At 56.5% G+C, this 21,763-nt stretch overlaps 1 protein-coding gene across 1 annotated transcript in view; it reads left to right on the top strand.

The window, feature by feature from the left end:
- Positions 1-11,540: 11,540 nt before the first annotated feature.
- Positions 11,541-21,763, top strand: part of LOC116880217 (actin-85C-like) — a 32,702-nt gene continuing 22,479 nt past the window's right edge. The window contains exons 1-2 of the mRNA XM_032879084.1: positions 11,541-11,626; positions 21,299-21,437. Of these exons, the coding sequence (XP_032734975.1) occupies positions 21,324-21,437 (114 nt within the window). The 5' untranslated portion in view covers positions 11,541-11,626; positions 21,299-21,323. The remainder of the gene's footprint in view (positions 11,627-21,298; positions 21,438-21,763) is intronic.

Below are 21,763 nucleotides of genomic sequence, written 5' to 3'. Positions count from 1 at the left end.
GGCCCTTGTCCAGTGGGAGCTGAAGCGGGGCACAGCCCCCTCCCCACAGAGCCTTGGAAGACAAGAGCCCCTCTCCCGGAGCCGGCCCTACTGGCTCCGCCGTTGTTCCAGGAATCTCTGTTTCTGATCATCAGCCGGAGACCGCGGACCTGTAAGCACTCGCTCTGCCCCCTGAGGGCCGGCCGGCTGCTGGCCCTGTTTCTGGAGGCTGGTCCTGCCAAGAAACAGGATCAGGGTTTAAGCAACTCATCTCCCGTGACACAACCAGCAAGAGGTAGAGGCCACACTCAAAGCCAGGGGTGCTCCCTTGCAGTCCTGCTGTCACCAGTGGCCACACACTGGGGGGTCGGCCACAACACCAGTTTGTTTTCTCACGGTTCCAGAGTGAAGAATTCAGAATGAATATTAGGAGACTCAAGGCGTCAGTCAGCAGGGCCGTGCTCCCCAGGGACGCTGCTGGGGGGCGGGGAGGGGTCCTGCCACTTCCTCCATCTCCTGGTGCTCCCGGTGTCCCTAGGATCCTGGCCCAATCCCTCCAGCCCCTGCCTGCTCTCCTGCGGCCACATGTGTCCCACCTCACGTGGCCATCCATATATCTGGCCTCGGGGTCATTGATGGAATCATGCTGCCCTTGTGCCTTGTGATCCGTGAGGAGGCATTCCCGGGTTCTGCAGGTCAGGATGTGGCCATCTTAGGGGTCCCTGTACTCAGCCCACCCTCTGTCATGTCTGCTCACTTTCTCTCCTTTACTCACTCCTAAAGCAATAATCCTTTTGTGAAATTAAACCCCATCCCCCAAAGGAAGACACAGAGGTCTAAGGAAGAGGTCTCCCTGTGTGCTCGTCAGACCAAGGCTCGTGGTCTCTAACAGGTAGATGACAGACGTTCCCAGACGCAAAGCTGAGCACCCCAGCCCGACTGGCAGCTACTAAGAAATACGGGGACCAGGAAGATCCAAGAGTCGCTATTTCTAGTGATCCAGGGAGGAAAAGCTGGCACCGTGCCATACTCTTGTCATGTTAGTCCCGTGGGTGGATTTCAGCCAAACATGGGTCCCAGGGGCCAAGACTGCCTTGGAGGGGCGTCTGCTGAAGCAGGCGGGTTGGACGGGACAGGTCTGCAGGGGAACACCAGGGTAAGACGAGCAGAGCTGGCAAGGGAGACAGGGTCACAGCGGGCACATGCCGGCACCCGCCATGGGGAAGGCGGATGAGAAGATGCTGATGGCCACACTTCCGCTCCTAGAGAAAGTTCCCCCGGATCCCTGTGCCCCCGGCACATGTCCAAAAATGAGTCAGTAAATAGATGTCCTTTCAATCCCCTGTCTCTGGTGCAGGGTCTTGGACTGACTGACATAGGACCTTGGCACTATGGGGCTGGGGTCTTACATTCCTGGAGCCCTCCGGCTCTCCCAGAGGGAAGTCTCACTGATTTTCAAAGCCAGGCGTTCTGGGGGCTCATATCCCCGTGCAGATCCCCCGAGGGTGCCCAGAGCGGGGCTTGAACCCTTGGAGGGAGAGATGCTGAGACATCCCTCTGCCCGCGGGTCCCCGTGCTGCGGGTTTGGTTGCTAAGAGCTCACATCTGTGCCCCTGCTATGCTCCTGGAAGTGGCTTCAGGCATTTCTTTCGCTGTGGCCGAGCTGTTCTGCGGGCGGTCAGGCCCCTCCCGGAGAGACTGGCCCCGCGTGTGGAGCTGCTGCAGGCTTGGTGCCTTGTGGGAGGAGGGGAGCTCCGAGACGTCCTCCTCCACCGCCCTCCCATTCAGCCTGGAGCTTACAAGTTTGATTCATAAGTAGGTTTTCAATGAAACCCGTGCCAGAAAGCCATCGCTGCAGCCCCATGCGAAGCTGCTGAGAGCCGTGTGTCCGGGTCGGTGAGGCCCTGGCTGGGTCTCATCGTCGTTCTCTCCATGTCTGTATCAAGATCGGTTTTCAGGAAGCCCTCGACAGGGTTGCGTTACAGATTAGGAATGCTGCATGCGGCAGGGACAGAGAGGAAAGGGAATTCGGGGAGAGGGGCTGGTTTCCACCCCGGAGACGGGCACCCAGCAGCCCACGGGGCTTGGCTTCCGTGCTGCCGTGCCCGGGGAGAAAGTGGCTCCGGGAGGGACAGAGGCCCAGGCATGGGTTCGTCGGCTTCCTGCATCTCCCTTTCTAGTCTGCAGGACGGATCTGTTGGAAGCAGGTCAGGGGAGATGGGGATGGGCAGGGTGTGGGTGGGTACGGCTCCCAGAAACTCGGTGTCCCCCATCTGGCCTGTCCCCAATGGCCCACAGGGAGCCCTGCACACCTCAGACAGCTTCCCATCACCCCAGAATGCAGGTGAGGTTGGTGGTTTGCCCCGGGGTTGGTCTGAACTCCTGGATAAACAGGGCTTCTTCCAAAGGGCTCTTGGTGACAAGCAGGTAACCAAGTGGCCTCACCCATCTCGAGGTTTTTTAATTATCTCCCAAACCTTGGCGATTCCACAGGCCCCTTTCCTGACACCACTTGGGCCTCAGTCCTGTCCCCATGTCCAGATGCGTCCTCTGTACTCATCTGGGAGTCTGGAAAGCGTCTCCAACCCCACATGTCAGCAGCTCCTATTGTATCCCCTGGAATTTGCCCCCTGGGGATGGCAAGTCTGTACTCGAGTTCCCTGGATCCAGACACGGAATCATCCCTGACTCCCTTCTCCCATCCACGCCGTGTCGGAGGGAAGTCCTACGGGCTATGCCTGCAGACTGCATCCGTCCAGGGGCCTGAGCACCCTGCCCCACGCCCCACGGCCGCAGCGCCAGCCCCCGGAGGCCCGCCCGCCTCTGGTCTCCCGGCCGCACCCGGTGTGTTCTTAGCACGATAGCCAGACTCATCCCGTGACAGCAGAGTCCCATCAGGTCACCGCCTCTCAGAATAAAAGCCAAGGTTGCTGGCACGGACATCTGCAGTGCCCCGGCCGCCTCTCTGGTCCTCCGCCACACCGGACCTGTGTGCCCTCTGCCGGCAGCCCCGCCCAGACACCCCCAGGGCCCTCCAGGGGAGGCCTCCCTAGCACGCTCATCTCCGGGCGCCCTGCCGTGCGTTTCTTCGTGGAACGGACATGCCAGGCACAGACTATCAGTCAGTATCTCACTCCGTTCGCCTGCCGCCCACACGGCCCGAGCACACGCGGGGGGGGGGTGAAGCTCGGAGGCCTCAGCCCCGGGACCTGGGCTGCCGCCCGTCTGCCACCAACTGCTGCGCTCCCGGCGTGCCTGGGGCACAGTTGCAGGGACGTGACCTGTGTCGGCAGATCGTCACCGCAATCCCGGCCGTGGGGCCTGCCCTTACCAGCTCTGCTTCGGGGTGGGACACGGAGGCCCAGATCAGCAGTGGGACACACCCGAGCTTCCGGCTCGTCAGCTGTGGCGCCGGGAGCCAAGATCTGCGCGCTTAACCCCCGCTCTCCGGAGCCCGGTCTGGTGGGCGCTCAGGGGACCCTGAGACCACCGGGACGGGAAGGCCGCGTCGTGACACGGGGGTGGGCCAGATGGAAAGCTTTCCAATGCGCTTCCTGCGCGATGGAGGGCAGCCCGCCTGTGGGTCAGAAAGTCACCCCGGAAGGGCAGGGGTTTGGATCAGCTTCTACTGGGGCACAGGTTCCCTCCAAACCGCTTGGCTTACGCCACTGAGAAATACGACCTTGCACAATCGCTGAATGTCAGCAGGGCGGAGGCCGCCGGCTGGGGCTTCCGTCACCATGTCAGCAGGGACTGCACTCCCCAGGGCCGCAGCCTTTGCTCCCCAGGCACTCCTCACGTCTGGAGAGCCAGACGGTGTGGGCGTCCACAAGAGGCCTCTGTGCCCTGACACGGGCGGTGGGGGTTGCTGCGGGAGCGCCCTCACCACACGGCAGCGGCCTCCCCTCGGAAGGCAGAGTCGGGAGGTCCTTTACACCTGACCCCGGGAACCCTGCTCCATCGTCCCCACGACCTCCGCTGGTTGCACGGTCAGTCAGCATGGGAGGGGGCAGTCCATGAGGCAAACCCAGGACACGTGCGTGGTGGGGGGTCCGGCCGGCGGGAGAGCACTGCCACGGGCAAGCACGTGAGTCTCATCGCCCTCCCCGGGCCGAGTCCTTTGCTTTGGGGTCCAGATCTGTCACCGCTGGCAGCTCGGCCTGGCCTCTGCCCTCCGGCCTGCAGGCTAGGTAGCTCCGGACCCGTGTTGCTCCATGAGCCAGAGATAACGAATCAGCCTGAGGACAAGCAGTTGGTGGGCACAGTGTAAACATGGGAGGTCATAGTGACTCGCGGGCAAACCAGGGCCGCCCCCCACCTATCTGATGAAGATGCAGCGAGGTGCGCGCATGAGGAGGAGCTCAGCAAATCCTCCAACGTGAGTCAGGGCGAGAGATGCTCAGGATAACGTGTGGCAGAGTCTGTGGGGGAGGCAGGCTGGGCACGGGGGGGGGGGGAAGGGAGGCAGGGCTGCAGCTCCCTACGCCCCGCCCTGCCCAAGCCCCTCCTCCAGGCAGGACACGTGAGGGCATCCTGTCTGTTTTCTGCATGGCCTCTTTTCCATTATTAATGCTTTAAAATCAACAGTATGGGGCGCCTGGGGGGCTCAGTGGGTTAAAGCCTCTGCCTTCGACTCAGGTCGTGATCCCAGGGTCCTGGGACCGAGCTCCGTATCAGGGTCTCTGCTCGGCAGGGAGCCTGCTTCCCTCCTCTCTCTGTCTGCCTCTCTGCCTACTTGTGATCTCTGTCTGTCAAATGAATAAATAAAATCTTTAAAATAAAATAAAATCGACAGTATGCTCGGCACTGTGCACTCTTGGACATTTATCCCACAGAAATAAAAGTTTACATTCGCATAGAGGCTTGTACACAAGTGTCGACAACAGCTTTATTCATAATTGTCAACATCAGCAATAACTCCGAGGTCTTTCCAGCGAACGGGTAAACGAACGGGTCCTTCCACTCTAGTACCAAGGACCGAACACCTGTGTTTGCCCCAAATCCCTGTGCTGAAACCCTAACCCTCACTGGGAAGGCACGTGGATGTGGGTGCTCCAGAAGGGGCGTGGGTTGGAGGAGAGTGCGAGGGTTCTATAGGGGGTGGACGTGTGAGCGTGCCCTGAGACACAATCACAGAGTCACACACACACACACGCACACTCAGGAGGAAACTGGGCAGGACTGGTGGGCTGTGTCAGTGTCGAATCCTGGCTTGCAAGGCGTTTCCATGGGAGAAATGGGTTCGAGGGCACGGGGTCCTTCTGTATGATTTCTTACAACTGTATGTGGATGTGCAAATATCCCAAAAGAAAAAGCAAAGTTAAAAATCAGGAAACATGCGCATGGCCCCCCAGCCCCAGCCACCTCGCACCCCTCTGCTGCATTGCCCTCCTGGGGTTCTCTGGGTGTGTCCGGCCATAGCGGTCGGGTCTGTTTTTTGGAAACACACGTGGTGCCTTACCAGACACTCTGTCCTGAGTCGTCCTTGCTCCTTTGCACAAGCGCCTCTGGCGTTCCTCACCGGTTAAGGGCTATATTCTTTCTCGGGAGCCTCCTGCGGATCTCCGGGAGCCCTGTCCTATGCTGTCCTCAGGCTCTTCCTCCTGCCGCACAACCTTGAACGTGCAGCCGCGTGTGCAGGCGGGGCGCCGTGTCCGGTCAGCCGTCCTGGGCTCCCCCGCGCACAGCATCCCTGTGTGCCCTGAGGTGCAGAGGGTCGTGGCCCCCGACACAGCATCTCACTGCATCCCCCTTCCCCACATCCCCCTGGGAAGAAATAGCACAGGGTTCCTGAAATTGCCCCGCTGCCCTCCCTCCAAGACTCGGGGGAAAACAGCTGTTTTCTTCCCAACTCCCACTCTGCAGCTTCACTGCTGATCCCACAGTTGTGTCTATGACGCAGGGTTAGGGAAGAGACAGGGACCCCCAGCTGTGATGCCTCCCCTCTCCCCTCCCACGCCCAGGTCTGAAGGGGAGGCCCACGGGAGCACCGAGGACAGCAAGGCCAGAATCAGAGCTGCCCAGCAGCCGTTCCGTGACTGTGTCTTCTCGGGCAAAGCCCGGTGTCTGAGGCCCTGGTGGCTCCGGCTGTGGAGACGCCCCATGTCGATAGTGCTAACTGGGCTTCCACACGCTGGGGGCTGCTCGGGGCGTGGGAGGCCAGCGGCGCTGTGGTACGATTGCGGGCCTCACAGGATGGGCCCCAGAGAGTGACAGGAGACACAGGAGAACCCCAGAGCAGGTGCACAGGTCTCACCGAGCGCAGAGACGCTGGCCTCCCCAGACCAGCGGGCTGAGCGGAGACAGGGGGTCAGAGTCACTGCAGGGGACAAGCCCCTGAACTGCTCAGGGCTCGACCTTCCCGTCAGAGCCTGTGACCAGACTCCAGGACCACCTGGCACTCGTGCTCTGAGCCTGCCAGGCCTCTCCCTACCAGAGGGACACAGGCTCCAGCAGAGCTTAGTTCTGGGCTATGAAAGACTCGTTTTTCAAATGAGGGACAACTTTGGATGTACTTGCCCAGGGCTCTCCCAGCCCTGAGCTCAGATCTCGAGAGAGTCTGCTCGCACTCTCCGTCCCCCCAGGAGAGGAGCAAATGCCTGACCCCGGTGAGCTGACGTGAGTCAAACGCCAGCTCTGTCCTTGGCACTGAATCACGGGCTGGGGAATGTTCCGGGATCATCGACCAGACTCCACACGGCAAGGAATCAGGACAGAGAGCCAGAAAGACCCCCATCCTTCCCCATCCTTCCCCGCCCTTCCCCCTCCACCACCAAATCAAGCCAAGTGACTCCTGGCAGCCGTGGCAGCTCAGGGGAGGAAGCTCCTCTCCACCAGCTCAAAGTCGCTGTAGCAAACGAGAAATGTCACAGCCAGCAGCCAAGCACCCAGCGCTTGTAGGGCACAAAGGAGCACGCGGACGGAGGGCCCCAGGGGTGGTGGTTTACAGCTAAAGCTGCACACAGTTGGTCACAGCATCCTTTGAGGAGGACAGGTGTGGAGGACACAGGACTCCTGGCACGGGGAGCCCCAGAGCCTCCCCTGGCTTCCAGAAGGATGTTCTGCTTCTCCGCTAGTTCTTACTCGCTCAGGAAAGGAAAAGCAAAAGTAAGTTCTGGTTGACTTGAAATAATGAAAAAAAAAAAAAATCCTGGACAACACATAAGTTGGTGGTTTTTGGACACCAGGAGGAGCAGAGAGGACAGAAGTCCCCAAAAGAAAGGACGCACAGGTGCCCCAGCTCACGGCCAGGTGCTGGCGACTCACAGGGAAAATTGTATGTTCTTTGAGAAACATAGTTTACCAAAGGGGGCCCAAGAAGACACCAAAAATTTGACTAGCTTCTCTATCTGTTAAAGAAATTGGATTCTTAACTTGAAAATATTCTGGCAAAGAAAACACCAGATCCAGGCGGGCTGATTGGCAAATTCTGTCAAACTTTTTAAAGGGATGATACCTCTATGACACAAAATCTCTCACCCCTCAGGGGCGGAAAGAAGGCTCTACAACTCACTTCCAGAGCTGTAACCCTCGGGAAAAAAACTTGACAGGGGCACGACGGAGGCAACAAAGAAAATTACAGTCCAGAATCTGATACAATGTGTCCTCTGCTCGAGGTTTGGGAACCAAACCCAGAAACGCTCCCAGACACTGAGGCATTGTGACCAAGCCGGGGTCATTCCAGGTCTGCAAAATGTGTTGAACAGTCAAAAACCAATCAGTGTAATTCGTCACATTAACGGAATAAAGAAGAAAAAGCATTTGATCGTATCAATATACAGAGGGGAAACAATAAGACAAAATGGGACCCCGGTTCATGAGAAAAACTCCCAGCAAGCGGGGAAATAGAAGAGACACACCTGGGAGAACGTACAGACTGCGTCAGGGCTAATGGGGCCCTCCGGAATTCTTGCCCCGTGAGGTCAGGGACAAGGACAGAATGGCGACAGTCCCTTCTTCTATTGACCATCATACTAGAGATCCCAGAGATTAGAATACGGCAAGAAAAAATAAATGCAGGGACATAGAGATTGGAAAAGGGGAAGTGAAGGAGCCTGATTCCCAAGATCCTCGTGTTGGAAGAGTTGCCATGGCAACCTGGGCAGCTCCCTCTGGAAAACCTCCTGCAGGGATGGCGGGAGAGGAGAGCGACCTCTGGGACTCAGCTTCCGGCAGGGCTCCCGGCACTCTGGCAAGAGGCGCCACACCTAAACTTTGGTGCAATTAAATACGGGTTTTGCTGAACCCGGACCCTTCCAGAAGTCTGGGACTCTGGTGCGTGTCAAGCAAAAACGCAGGACACGGTGTCCCCCACGAGCTTCCCTGGCGGGCAGCCCTTCCACGGGTGTCGCCGTGACCCAGTGCTCGCAGGGTCAGCGTGCTCCCCCGGGAGGAAGCTCACATCTGGTCTCCCCTGGTCTCCCCTACACTCTGTGTGTTTCTTCTTTTGCTGATTTTGATTCGCAAGCGTTGACTGTAAGAGGCTGATTGCCGTGAGTCCTCCCAGGGAGTCCTGGAACCTGAGGGTGATCTTGGGGCGCCCGTGACACAAACTTGCATGCAGAAAATCCAACGGAATCTGCAAAAACAGCTATGAGAACTTGAGCAAAATTGCAGTTTACCAGGCCCATAGGCAAAAACCTGTTGTATTCCGATCCAGGCCAAAAAAACTGGGGAAATAAAGATTTTTGATACACATTACTAAAGCATCTAAAATCACAAAACACTTAGGATAAAATCTGATTTGAGAACATGAAAGACTTTCTATATACTGAAAAATAGAAAATATTTCTGAGAGAAAGAAATCTAAACAAAAAGGGGTTTATTGTGTCCAGGCCGACTGTAAGGTGATAAGGTGATCGAAAGGGGAAGGGGCTTTTTCAGTAAAAAAGTTTTAAGTAGATAAAGTAATACATCTAAGCTTTTGGGTCATATGAAAACCCAAACGGAGAAAAATGAATCCTGACTCACACTCCCACCATACGAAAACTTGAGATGTAAAATGAAAACCGATGAAAACCAAAACTTTTTAAAAATGTAACAGAATAATCCTGGTCAGACAAAGATTTCTTAAATAGGACGAAGGAAGCTCCCAGCACAGAGGGAAGAAATTGCACTTCAGCTACACTAAGAATTTCTTCCTACACCAGGGGACCGTAAGAGCAAAGCCAGTCCCGTGGAGGGAGGGGACATCTACGATGAGAGCCCGTGTGAGGGACTCTCAGACCATCGAGAAAATAGCTGACCAGGGGGACTTGAACAGTGGGACCAGCGGACCTACAAGAATGTGCCCAACACCATTAGTCACCAGGAAAACATAAATAGAACCCCTGGGAGCCAGGTCACCTCCCCCAGAAGCAAGGATTCCAGCACCGAGGGACAGAGTGTGCTGAGGGACAGAGCCACTGCAGCAGTGGCACGTCGTCCCAGGGGATGAGGTGCCAGTGATTTGGTCCCTGGGGAAAGTGTCCGGCAGCACCTCTCAGAGCCAAGCCTACATGTGCCCTGGGAGCCCTCCGCGTGCTCCTGCCCCAGATGGCTCTCCTGGGGACAAAACGTTTACGCTCCCCAAAAACGCAGCAGGAGCGTTCACAGCGGCACCGTTCACAAACGGGAAAAATAAAATTGGACATAACCCGGGTGTCTGTCACCAGTGGAAGGGATGAGCCAAGGCATGGCCAGGCCCTGGAAGAGAGCACAGCAGCGGAGGGAAGCCGCACCCCCACTCGCCACCTAGAGGTGACCACGGGCACCGCGCAGGAAGCCAGCGCCGGGTCTCCCCCCTTAAGATGGCACCGGCATGAACACCAAGGACAGGCTGGACTTGCTGCACTGGTGACGGAGGAGCAGCGACCTCCAGGGCCAGGCATGGGGCGCTCGATGTGGAAGAGGACAGCACAGCCCCTTCCGGGGACTGGAAGTGCTCTGCGTCTCGATCGGACTGCGCCGGTGTGGGCGTGCCTGGAACTCACTCTCGCCACCCTTACAGCAAATGCGCTTTACCGTCCGCATGCGACATCTTTTCACGAAGTAAAGGGGGAAAGCCATGGTCACCTCCTCACGGGCCAGCAGAGGAGGGGCCCGCTGTGCCCTGAGATCCCCCTGAAAAGGGCTGGGCAGGGGGCAGAGTCCACAGTCGCAGCGGGACGGGGGCCCCCCGTGCAGACGGACGGGAGGGCGCCAACGGTGAACACCACTTACCGTGAACTGGCCACACACCGGACGGGCCTTCCTGCAAGTCCTTTCTGTGCGGTGACTCATGCAGTCCCCACCCAAGCACAAGAGGAACACCTGATGCTCCGCGTTCCTGCCCCTCCCGTGGGAGGACACGCCTCTCTGAGTCAGAGTGTTCTGCTCCGGGCAAGGCGAGAGGTGAGAGCGGGGTTGGGGACCACGCCTCCCCCGCGCCAGAACCCCAGATGTGAGCTCTCTTTCCCCCCAGTCTCCCCCCAGGCTCCCCCCAGGCTCCCGTGTATCACCTTTTATCTATTCGTGTGCATGGAATTCTGTTTCCAAGCCCCCAGCGCTTGGAGCCACAAATTGGAAGGGAAGGGGGATTTCTCCCATTGGGTTCTGGGCCCCGGAGATGGGAGTTGGCATCCAGGGGGCCAATCTGGGGTGTTTATGGACATGGCAGTAGGTCCTTAACACACAGAAGCAAGGCTGTTAAGCTGCCCACCCCCACTGCGGCCTCTGTGTCTGAGTGCCGACCAGCAGAAGCAAGGTCATCACGCCTCTAGGTACATATATAGCCCAGGAGTCCCGGCCTCCTCATTCGCTCAGCCCCGCCGCCGAGATCTCCACGCTGGGCCATGCCAACCCCCGTCTGCACATGGGCTGCACAGTCCTTTCCATCAGGGTGCCTGCAAAGCTGGCCTACAGCCTTTTCTGTCCCTGGCTTGTCCAGGCCAGGGCACTGGGCCCTCCTCCAGCGTGTCAGCTTCCCCTGCCCGGGGCCAAGGGCAGCTCTGCCCAGCAGTCAGGCTCTCCTTCCAGCTCCCTAGGTTCTCCATCCCAGGTGAAGGTCACTAGAGGCCAGGCTGGGGCCTGGGGTCCCTGCCGTTCTGCGGCCGGAGGGCTTCCTGGAGAGCAGCAGCTGCAGAGCTACCAGGAGAGGCTGCAGGGCAAGTAGGAAGGCCAACATAACAGCCGGAGATGGCATGTGGGCCGTGTCAGGCCGAGGGACGGCTGTCCGGGGGCCCGGCCCAGGGGCAGTGGATTACAGCACAGTAGCATTGTGGTGCATTGTGATGGCCGAGATGCAAGGGGCAAGCTTCCCTGACACCGACGTCTCGGCTAAGAGGGCAGGCAGGTCTGTGACTTCCCCCGAGAGGCACTTGTGTGTTTGTTAACGGTGTGACCCAGGGGGTGCCCGGGGAGCCCGATGGGGCGGAACATGTGTTCCCCAGTGAATGGGTCAGGGAGGCCGTGGGGGGCAGGGCACTGGCTTTCACGCAGCTCTTCGTTTGACCGGCTCTGTTGTGGCCACGGTGCCTTCACGGCTTAATTGCGGTCTCCGGGACCTGCCTTCGTTTTTAAATAGGAAGAGGAAAATGTCACTGAGCGCCACCAACTGTTGCTGAAGAAACACGAAACCCCACGAGACTCTGGCCCACAGATGCCACACCTCTTCCCAGGGAACGCAAAGGTAAGAGGGAGGACAGCTGCTCCCAGGGGTTTAGAGAGTCCCGAGCTACGGGCACGTCAGGCGTTTTGTTTCTCTCATTTGAAAATTAACGGTTTCGTGTCTCCTCATGATACTTCGTGCCACCTTCCTCCTCCAGCTTTTAAGAAAGCTTCTTGGGGCACCTGGGTGGCTCCGTTGGTAAAGCATCCGACTCGTGATCTCAGCTCGGGTCTTGAACTCTGGGTTGTGAGTTCAAGCCCCCACATAGGGCTCCATGTTGGGTGTGGAGTCTGCTTAAAAAAACACAAAAAGTCCAAAAAAACTTCTGGGGATTGAACCACATGACTCGTGTCCTTCTGCAGCCCCATTCACTCTAAAGTCCTCCGGGACTGGAAATTTCTGTGGGTCTGTGTGCATGTACATGACACGGGGGTACCGGAGTCCGGGGCTCTTGGCAGGACACGTGGGAAAGTGACCTGGGCTTCCGTCACCACGACTAGCAGGGACCAACAACCCCTCGCAGATACTAAGTTTTGGGCACAGACATGGTTCCACTCGCACTGCAGGGGCCCCTGGAAAATGAAACTGTGTTGGAATCTGCTCCCAAGGACACATTTGAAAATCACAAGTGTTTGCATTTGCTCCAAGGACTCGGCCCCGGGCGGCCCTCTGAAGGCAAGTGATCCCTTGAGGTCTAAGCCCTGGATGGGACGGATTGGCCAATCCGGGCTTCCGTCTCCCATCCTATGGGCACTGGCCAGGCCGGAATTAACACCTCACTGTCGACACGCTGGGCAGAAGATGAGTCCTGCCTCCCACGCCCTCAGACACACCGGTGGCGAAGGAGGCAGGACCCGCAGAGAGGGGGCGTCTGTGCTGGGAGAAACTTCATTCTGGACCGTGGGCTCGGGGGTCGATGCCCCGAAACAGGGAGAGAGGAGCTGCTTTGGGTGGAAAATGCTGGTAACTGGCATGACTCTCATCCAAACTGAAAACACAAGAGGTCTCTCAATTTGAAAACCCAGGGAATCTCCTCTGGGCAGAAGTAATGTCCAGCACACAGCAGGTCCGCAGCAGGTCCACAGCAGCTTTTGGAAGGCATGGCTTGGTGGGCAGTGACACCGACCTGGGGAGCTTCCTTGCAGGCTGACCACAGCTCACCCTCACAGGTGTCGCTGTCGACCGCCCGGCCAGGGACAGGAGAACTTTTCCTGCAAAGAACAGCTAGAGACCCACAGTGTCTGTCCCTGTCAACTACCCAACTCTGCAGTCCTAGTGAGAAAGCGACCACAGACAGTATGGCAACAAGCAGGCGTGGCCGTGTCCCAATAAAACCTTATTTACTGAAACAGAGTGGGGCCAGATCTGGCCCCGTGGTGGACCCCTGCACCACACGGCCTCATGGAGTCTACAGGATGGAAACCACGTCCTTGTACTCCCTCAGGACCAAGAACTGGATCTTTTCATCAAACACAGCCATATTAAAACTGCCTCTCCCTTTGACCATGGTACTTAAAGCAAATTTTAAAATACTCATATGTGATGCAATGAGCACTGGGCGTTACACATAACTAATGAACCATTGAACATTACATCAAAAACTAATGATGTGGGTGCCTGGGTGGCTCAGTGGGTTAAAGCCTCTGCCTTCAACTCAGGTCATGATCCCAGGGTCCTGGAATCGAGCCCCACATTGGGCTCTCTGCTCGGCAGGAAGCCAGCTTCCCCCTCTCTCTCTGCCTGCTTCTCTGCCTACTTGTGATCTCTGTCAAATAAATAAATAAAATATTTTTTAAAAAAAACTAATGATGTACTAGTGTTGGCTAACTGAATTTTTAAAAAAAGAAAGAAAATGTTTCTATCTTCCTAAAAGCAGATGTTAGTTGGAAGACTGTGTCTATAAAGTGTTCTTTCTTACTGTTAGGTGTAGGGAACTTTCCTTAGGTGTCCACACATGTATTTGAAAAAGCTTCTATCTTAATAAAACGAGGTGTTGTTTGGGGAAAAAATAAAAATAAATAAAAACAAGAATATTTTTCAAGTGACTAAGTGTTGTTTTGGGGCTAAATCGAAAGCCTGAAGATATGAACTTGGCTTCAGAATGAACAGCAGTGAAACTTAGCCTTCTGGATCTTGGATTCGAGAGCCAGGTCCGTGAGAACTGTGGTCTGGTGAGCGGCCACCAGGGGACACCCAGGGCACACAGGAAATCGGGCGGCTGGGCACAAAGAAACCAAGGGTAAAATCCAGAGTCCCGAAGGCGTGCCTCGCCCCAGGTTGGGTTGTGTGGGCTCAGGGGGTGCAGGACCTGGGATCCTGGGTGCGTGAGACTGACCCAGAAGCGTTCTCTGACGCCGCCCTCACTGGGAGGCTGTGGGCAGACATGTATGACTCCTGCAATTAAACATGTCATCTTAAAATTCTTCCAAATTTTTATTTATTTATTTGAGAGAGAAGGAGAGCACGAGTGGTGGGGAGGGGCAGAAGCAGAGGGAGAAGCAGACGCCCCTCAGAGCAGGGAGCCCGAGGCAGGGCTCCATCCCACAACCCTGGGATCACGACCTGAGCAGAAGACAGTCGGTTAATGGACTGAGCCACCTGGGCGCCCCTGAACGCATCATTTTAAATGTGAGCTCGAGGTCCTCTGGACTATCCGGGACCTCAGCATCCCAGGGGGAAAAGCCGATGACCCTTCGGGCCACGTTATTTAAAAAATTGACCAACTTCTGCTTAGGGGAGAGGATGCGTGCTGGGAGGGGCACGTGGTGGGGCTGAGCCTCGCCTGGGTCTCCCTTAAGTTCCGCTTTGGTCCCAGCGTGCACGGCGCAATAAGTCTTCCAGATAACGGGACATCCTTCTCATGGGGCAGCGTGTCAACCATCTGCTGTTACTCAAATGTACCCCTTGGCTCAAGTGAACATTCAGCCTACGGAGGAATATGAAATACTCTGTAACGGCTAAAAACTCACGGCAGGGACGCTGGGTGGCTCCGTCGGCTGAGCGTCTGACCCCTGGTTTCGGCTCAGGGCTGATCTCCGGGCTGTGGGATCGAGCCTCGCATGGGAGTCAGGCTTCACGGTTTGGATGGGAGACCCGATGTCTGACAGCTGTGTTGATGGAGATGGGGTCCAGGAACGCAGTGGCGTAGAGCTGAAGGGACTCCCCAGTATGTGCTTGACCTGGCACAACTCCACGCACTGGCGGCCTCAGAAGTGCCAGCACCCCAGGCTGGGGGGAAACCCACCTGCTCCCCACACTGGCTGGTAACTGCCTTTGTACCTGTGGGACCCCTGACCTTGGCCCTGGAGCCCCGGAGTCCCCGAGCCCACCCTCCGCTCATCGCCCCCAGCCCCCGTTCAGTGTCAGCACGTGCTCACCCCCAGGGCTGTCCACGGGACGACCCACACGTGCACGGCTTTCTCAGAGAGGGACCAACTGTCCCCACTTGCCCAGGACCCAGGGGTTTTCTGTTTTCTCGATGTGAAAACTAGGATAAATCTAGAGAAACCGAGACAAGCTGGTCATTTCACGCGGACTTTGCTCCCAAAATATGCAGGCTTGGTTTTGTTCTGACTGATTTTGTACCACAGAAGTGCTCTGGGTATCTCGTGATGCCTTTCATAAATGGTCCATTCGTTCTGGGGGGGTCCGGGCACGCCTCGACTTCCTTCTCCGCAGCCACCGAGTTGCTCCCGTGACGCCTCTGTTTCGTCAGGCTCCCGGGGGATGCAGGACTTTGCTGGGTGACTCTGAGCTAGTCCCAAATCTTGCTGAGGGCAGATGGAATTCGGGCAGTAAGGCTGCAAGAAAATTACGGCTTCCCGAGAGGCTGGGGGAGAGAATAAGAGGAAATGCATTTCAGCCGGGGACTCAGCGTCACACCCCACTTCTGGAATCCAAGGTGGTTGTGCTGCGGTGTCTTGCCTTGAAGCAGTGGACGCCAGAATCACCCAGATGGCTTATTAAAATGAGATCGCCGGCCCCAACGCCCAGCATTTCTGATTCCGTAGATGGGAGGTGAGGACAGAGGTGCTGTGTTTCTAATGAGCAAAGTAAATCCTGCTAGTCTGGGAGCCATGCTTTGAGAACTCTTGTCCTAGCATTGAGGGAGTGCAGTCCTGACCAGGGGTTGTCAAATGTTTTCTGTAGGTCACCACATAGTGAATATTTTAGGCTTTGTGGCAACCTGGTCTCAACTGCTTAGCTCTGCTGCGATGCTCCCAAAGGAGTCACAGGCGGTATGTGAGCAAACAAGTATGGCGTGTACCAATAAAACTTTATTTACAAAACAGTCAGTGGGCCAGATCCAGTTCACGGACTGCAGTTTGCCAAAACCTGGTTTAGACCATCGCTCTGTGACTTCTGATAATGTCCTTCGCGTCTCTGTGTTGTCCGTGTGCTGTGTATCGGTGAGCCCGTGGCTGTGAGCCCATCGACAGCAGTGAGCCCATCATAGAGAGTGTGGGAAGGACCATTTGTTTAGAAAACACAGACAGTGAGGCAGAGTGTATCAGTCAGCTCTTGCTACATGACAAGTGTGCCCAGGCTGGCTTATGGCAACAACTGTCTCATTATTATCCATTAGTCTGTGGGTCGACTGGGTGAGTGTTCTGATCTGGCTTCTCTGGTGTGCTGGGGACCACCTAGGAGGTCACCTGTTGCTGGGTGATTGGAGAGGGCAGCCCACACCGTCTGGCGGGTGGTGGGCGGTTGTCTGGCTGCCTCAGTCTCTTGCGCATGGTCGTCAGGACAGGAAGACGGGGGCTACAGTGCTTCTTGATGGATGATACCTGCCTCCATCACACGCTGCTGGTCACCAGGGTCGCAAATTCAGCCCAGATTTAAGAGCGGGAAAATGGGCTCGCCTTTGTAACAAGGGAAGCCGCGAAGAACGGACGGCTGTTCACAAATCAGGGCTCAGATGGGGAGGTGGGATAGGGATTCGAGTTGCGTGGGATTAAGTTTCTCTGCAGCATTCAGGAGATGGAGATCTTACCCTACTCCCCTGTGCCTGAGTCCTCATCGGAAAGTCGAGAGTGGAGACCCCCAGCCCCACAGCGGTGCTGGCTCACGTAGACCTGCGTCCTGCACGAGAAAGTCCTCTCCGTGTGGTGGCTGGTGTTAACATCTCAACGAACCCCACAGATATGATAGCAGCGGAGGCAGAAGGCATCGAAGACCCTCGAGGCCATCAGAACGTGCCTCTCACGTACTTCTCCAAGGACTGCCCTGCCCACTCCCGACTCCGTGCTTTGGCTCGTCTGCTCCCCCGTCTGGAATCTGGCCGGGTCCTCCAAAGCCAACTCACAATGCTGCCTCCTATTTATAGCCCTTATCATGATAAGCCAAAGTATCTTCAAAAAACCAAACAAACACGATGTGTTTCCGCTCTCCGCTGGAAATGCCTTGAGAGAGGAACCCGGGTCTGGCCCCACGCCAGAAGTCGCGTCTGCAAGAACAGCCAGTCACAACCCCGTGCAGTCGTCCGGGCATGTTTCTCCCCACTTCTGCTTAGACACCTTGGAAGCCAGCCAGGGGGATTTCCCACGAAAGGAAGGACTTTTAACAGGAAGTGTGTAAGCACGGCACGTTCGATTCCCTTCCAGCTCTGCGTGGCCTCGCGGCTGGGACATCACCACAGGGAGCTTGGTGTCATTTTCTTAAGAAAAACAGATAGGAGGGACGCCTGGGTGGCTCGGTGGGTTAAGCCTCTGCCTTCAGCTCAGGTCATGATCTCAGGGTCCTGGAATCGAGCCCCGCGTCGGGCTCTTTGCTCAGCGGGGAGCCTGCTTCCTCCTCTCTCTCTGCCTGCCTCTCTGCCTGCTTGTGAGCTCTGTCTGACAAATAAATGAATGAAATATTTTTTTAAAAAGAAAAGAAAAGAAAGAAGAGAAAAGAAAACCAGACAGGAGCCACTCTCCCCATCCTGTTTCCCATGAGAACGAACCCCGTCCCAAGGCATCAGGGATGGTTTGGTTTCATGGGGGGAGGTGAGGGAGGAGGGCTTCCCAGAAGCTTCTCCCGCACCGGCTCGGGCAACGTTCTGAGTCGGGGTCCCTGCACACGTAAGGGTTCCACCGTGTATTACTATAAAAGGGAGCCGGGGTTCCGGAAAGTGTGTTGAGCAGTAGACCCATCGGCACTCTTCTCTAAGGATCATCTTGAGACGGACTCCCCCTTAGCAGAAGGACTAGGTGAAGACGTGGTTGTCTGAGCTCAGATGTGTCTGAAACGTGAGGATAGAAACGACCCCGTGTCTGTCCGTCTGCGCGCCTGTCCATGCACCCGTGTATCTCTGTGCGCATCTGTATGTCCATCCATCCCGCGACACACACAGGTCCCTACAAGCACTTCAGCCTACTGACTTGTCTCCCATTCTAGACCACTCCCCCCACTACGCTCACCCACCCCGTCCTCCCTCATCTGGACAGTTGAAATCACTCAACATACTCTGAGCTTAAGTCCTTGATGTTCTTGTCAAGGTCACCGTCTACGTGTGTACAGCACTTTACAGTTTATAAAACGTGAGTTTTACACGAACGCGCTTCTCTCTGGTCCCACCCCTCAAGCGGACGAGGGACCCACCAGGCACACCAAGGTCACAGGCAGGAAGAACATCCACGGAGGAGGGAGGCGGGCCGTCTGTCCCAGGGCCCCACGCTGCCGTTCGGACCACCTAAGTCTGACTTGATAGAGGAAGTTCATGGCTGAGCTCAGAACCCATATCCCCGATCGCAGCAGGGTGGACAATACCAGCGACTAACTGTCCTGATTCAAGAATCAGAGCCACCCGGATTGGTCTCCAGGCCCCGTCCCTCCAGGCTGCCTGGTGGGCTTTATCTGCCCACCTTTGACTTGCATTTAAGGAAATGTCAGAGCTCACTCCCTTGAACGATTGGCTCTCAAACTGGGCCCGGGGTCAGGACACGGGGTCAAGAGCACGTCCTCCCTGTCACCTGAGCTGAAGGTGGCCCCCTCGGGCAGCTCCACACACTCCCTGGGGGATGGCGTGGAACACCGCAGCCCAAGAAACTGGGGATCGTTGTGGGGATTATTGTTTAGAAATGCAACGTGCGGGGAGCCTGGGGGGCTCAGTGGGTTAAGCCTCTGCCTTCGGCTCAGGTCGTGATCTCAGGGTCCTGGGATCGAGCCCCGCATCAGGCTCTCTGCTCAGCGGGGAAACTGCTTCCTCCTCTCTCTCTGTCTGCCTACTTGTGATCTCTGTCTGTCAAATAAATATTTAAAATTTTTTTAAATATTTAAAAAAATATTTAAAATATTTTTTATTTAAAAATTTATTTATTTATTTATTTAAAATTTATTTAAAATATTTAAAAAATATTTAAAAATTTTAAAAAATAAGTAAATGCGCAATAGTTTCCTGTGACATTTAGTTTCCAGATCACAACCGATTACAAGACGATGATTGTTACTGTGGGCAGAACAAACCCTGTGGACCAGGCATGGCTCTGGTTTTCCAGCACCCACAGGGCTTGCGTCACCGTCCACATGCACCAGACAGAAAGCCGAGCTCAGCAGTAAGTGCTCGCGGGTTTGGCGACCTGAGCGCCCGTGGGCTTGTGACCGGCCCCGTTCTCAGCTCAGTGAGCCTCTCCCGGTCAAGCGAGCTCTGCCGGGACATGCACAGACTCTGGCCCTCACCAGAACAGGAGCTAAACCTTCAGACAAAGTTAAAAGAAAATGTACAATTGAATGAAAATGGACCGTGTTCTTTCCAACAGCATATAACAGCTAGCGATGGGAAGAGAAACCGGCAGAATGAAGGGATTAATAGTGACCACATTGGAAAGCCCTCTCTGGGCTGGGGGCCGCATCTCAGCCAAGGCTTGAGAAGGGCCCAGGAAGATGGGGATGGACCCCCTTTCTCACAGCAGGAGGGACCAGTGGCCTTGGCCCCGTCCTGTGGCTGCAGGAAGAAATTGCCACACACTGGGGGGCTCCCAATGGCAAGAATGCACTCTGTCCCTATCCCAGGGGCTGGCAGTCTGAGATGACAGTGAGGACAGGGCTGGTCGCTTCTGGGGGCAGAAGGCAAATCTGGTCTGGGCGTCTTTCCCGGCCTCCAGCCGCTGTCAGCGCTTTCGGGTGTCCCTGGACTCGCGGACAGATCACTCCAGTCTCTGCCCGTCTCCACGTGACCTTCTCCTGTCTGTGTCCAGTTTGCTCCTCTTCAACAAGACCCCAGGCATTGACACAGGGCCTGCGCTCAAGCATGGCCTCCTTCAGCCCGATTACGCCTGTAAAGACCATATTTCCAAAGGTGCGGGGAGTCAGGACACCCACATGCCTCCTTCTGGGGGGACACTAACCCACAACATCCCTCACGGGCCCTTCCCCTCCGCGACAGCCTCACATGGGAATGCCATTGCTGCCGTGGGTTTTGGAGAGGTCAAGAACGCCATCCCGGGCCGGAGGGGTGTTTGACCGAGGAACGCCTGGTGGCTGTGGCTACACGTGGGCCAGGCTGGGCCAGCTGCTTCCACCCACGCTGGTGCAACACGGCGTCCCACGGAAAGGGGAGACAGTCTACCAGGGTCTGAGCGTTCACCAGTCGGGCATGGTTAAGTTGTCGTGGGCTGGCGTGGGGCTCTGCGCTCAGAGACCGCGTGTAGCAGGTGGTACCCGGAGACTCGGGAATGCGGATCACGTCGAGGAAAACGTCCACCACAAAACCACAGTTAAAACCTCCCCTCTGGGATAGATGGAACGTGTGTGCTTCATGAGGACGCAGCTCCGAGCATTCCATTGCCCCGGGGTCCCGCCCCCATGGCTGTTCTCAGGCGCCAGAGGGAAAGAGACCCCTGTGTGGTTCTCAAGGACGGCAAGGGCAAGCACCCCGCGTCTGCGACGGGTCTGGGAAGTGCTTTCTCCTCCCCCACACTGAGCTCTTATTTCCGGGATGATGTATCTGTATATACAGACGTTCTCTACACGAAAAGTAATGAAAATCGCCTTAAAGGGACAAAAATATTTGTGATGATAAAGGTTTCGTTAACATGCGTATTCAAAAGAGAGAATGGATTCGTTTATTCTGAGGGTAATCAATTTTTAAAAAACCAATAGATAATAGATCTGCACTAATTATCAAAACATAACAGGGCAGATGCAGGTGCTGGGGCTGGGGGGACCGTGACTTTCTTCTCAATACCTTCTCCTGTTTTCCAGACCTGCAGAGACGTAAGGGAGATGTCTGGAAGCAAAGAGAGGGGAGGGGTAGGTTTCACCTTGGGGCCAGGAGCCCAGCAGGGTCCCTGGGAGAGGTGGAATCTGGGTTGGGGGCACAGGGAGAGCCTGAAGTGACCACCAGGGCCACCGGCTCCTCCTGGGGTCTCCCTGCCTAAAGCCTCTGGCTCAGTGAATGGGAAAGAAGGCGCCCGTGAAGCAGGTCATGGACTGCGCCAGAAACCAGCAGAGGCTGAGTCCCAGCGGGAGCTCTGTAGCCCGGGAGCTGGCCCCCAGCCCTGCCTTCCCCAGGCAGCCGCCCACACACGATCGTGGATACCTGCCCTCAGCACCCAGACAGTGGCTTGGCCCCGGCAGGGCCCCGCTCTAGGTTTGGAGAGTCACCTGCCGTGCCATGAGGGCGGAACCCGTGTCCACCCTGGCCCAGCCCCTGCCCCTTGGTCAAGCACCTCGCAAATGGCATGAATGACCGTGTTGTGTCTCCCGCAGCCCCGCCCGGGTCGCGCACGACGCCATGAATGTGCCCCTTGTCTGTGACTATGGCTCAGGCTTCAGCAAGGTGGGCTTCTCGGGCACAGAGGCCCCCCGGGCTGTGTTCCCCACCATCCTCGGGAAACTTCGACACGACGTGAGTGGCTTCAACCTTGGGGGGTGCCCAGTGCTGCCGGGGGGTGGGTGTCTGTCCCCATGTCTGTCTGAGGCCCTACGTGCTCCTCCTGGTGGGTCCCCAGGAGCGGGATTGCTGGCTTGTATGGCAATTCGGTGTCTAAGAAATTCTGATTTTTGTGTCCAGATGTTAAGGATAAGTCACTCTTCCAGAAAGCTCATGCAGACTAACCCATCACCTGCAGGCCAGATGCCTCGCTCGTCCTCCGGGCCTACCCCGGGGCGGCACATGGGACTAGCTCCCACCCGCGTGGCCGTTGCAGGGCGATCTCCCGCCTCCCTTCTGGG

Source organism: Lontra canadensis, unplaced genomic scaffold, assembly GCF_010015895.1.
Source record: "Lontra canadensis isolate GAN:19392208 unplaced genomic scaffold, GSC_riverotter_1.0 scaffold66, whole genome shotgun sequence".
NCBI lineage: Eukaryota > Metazoa > Chordata > Mammalia > Carnivora > Mustelidae > Lontra > Lontra canadensis.
The sequence above is the reverse complement of the archived record's forward strand: the minus strand, read 5'-3'. Positions and strand labels throughout refer to the sequence as shown.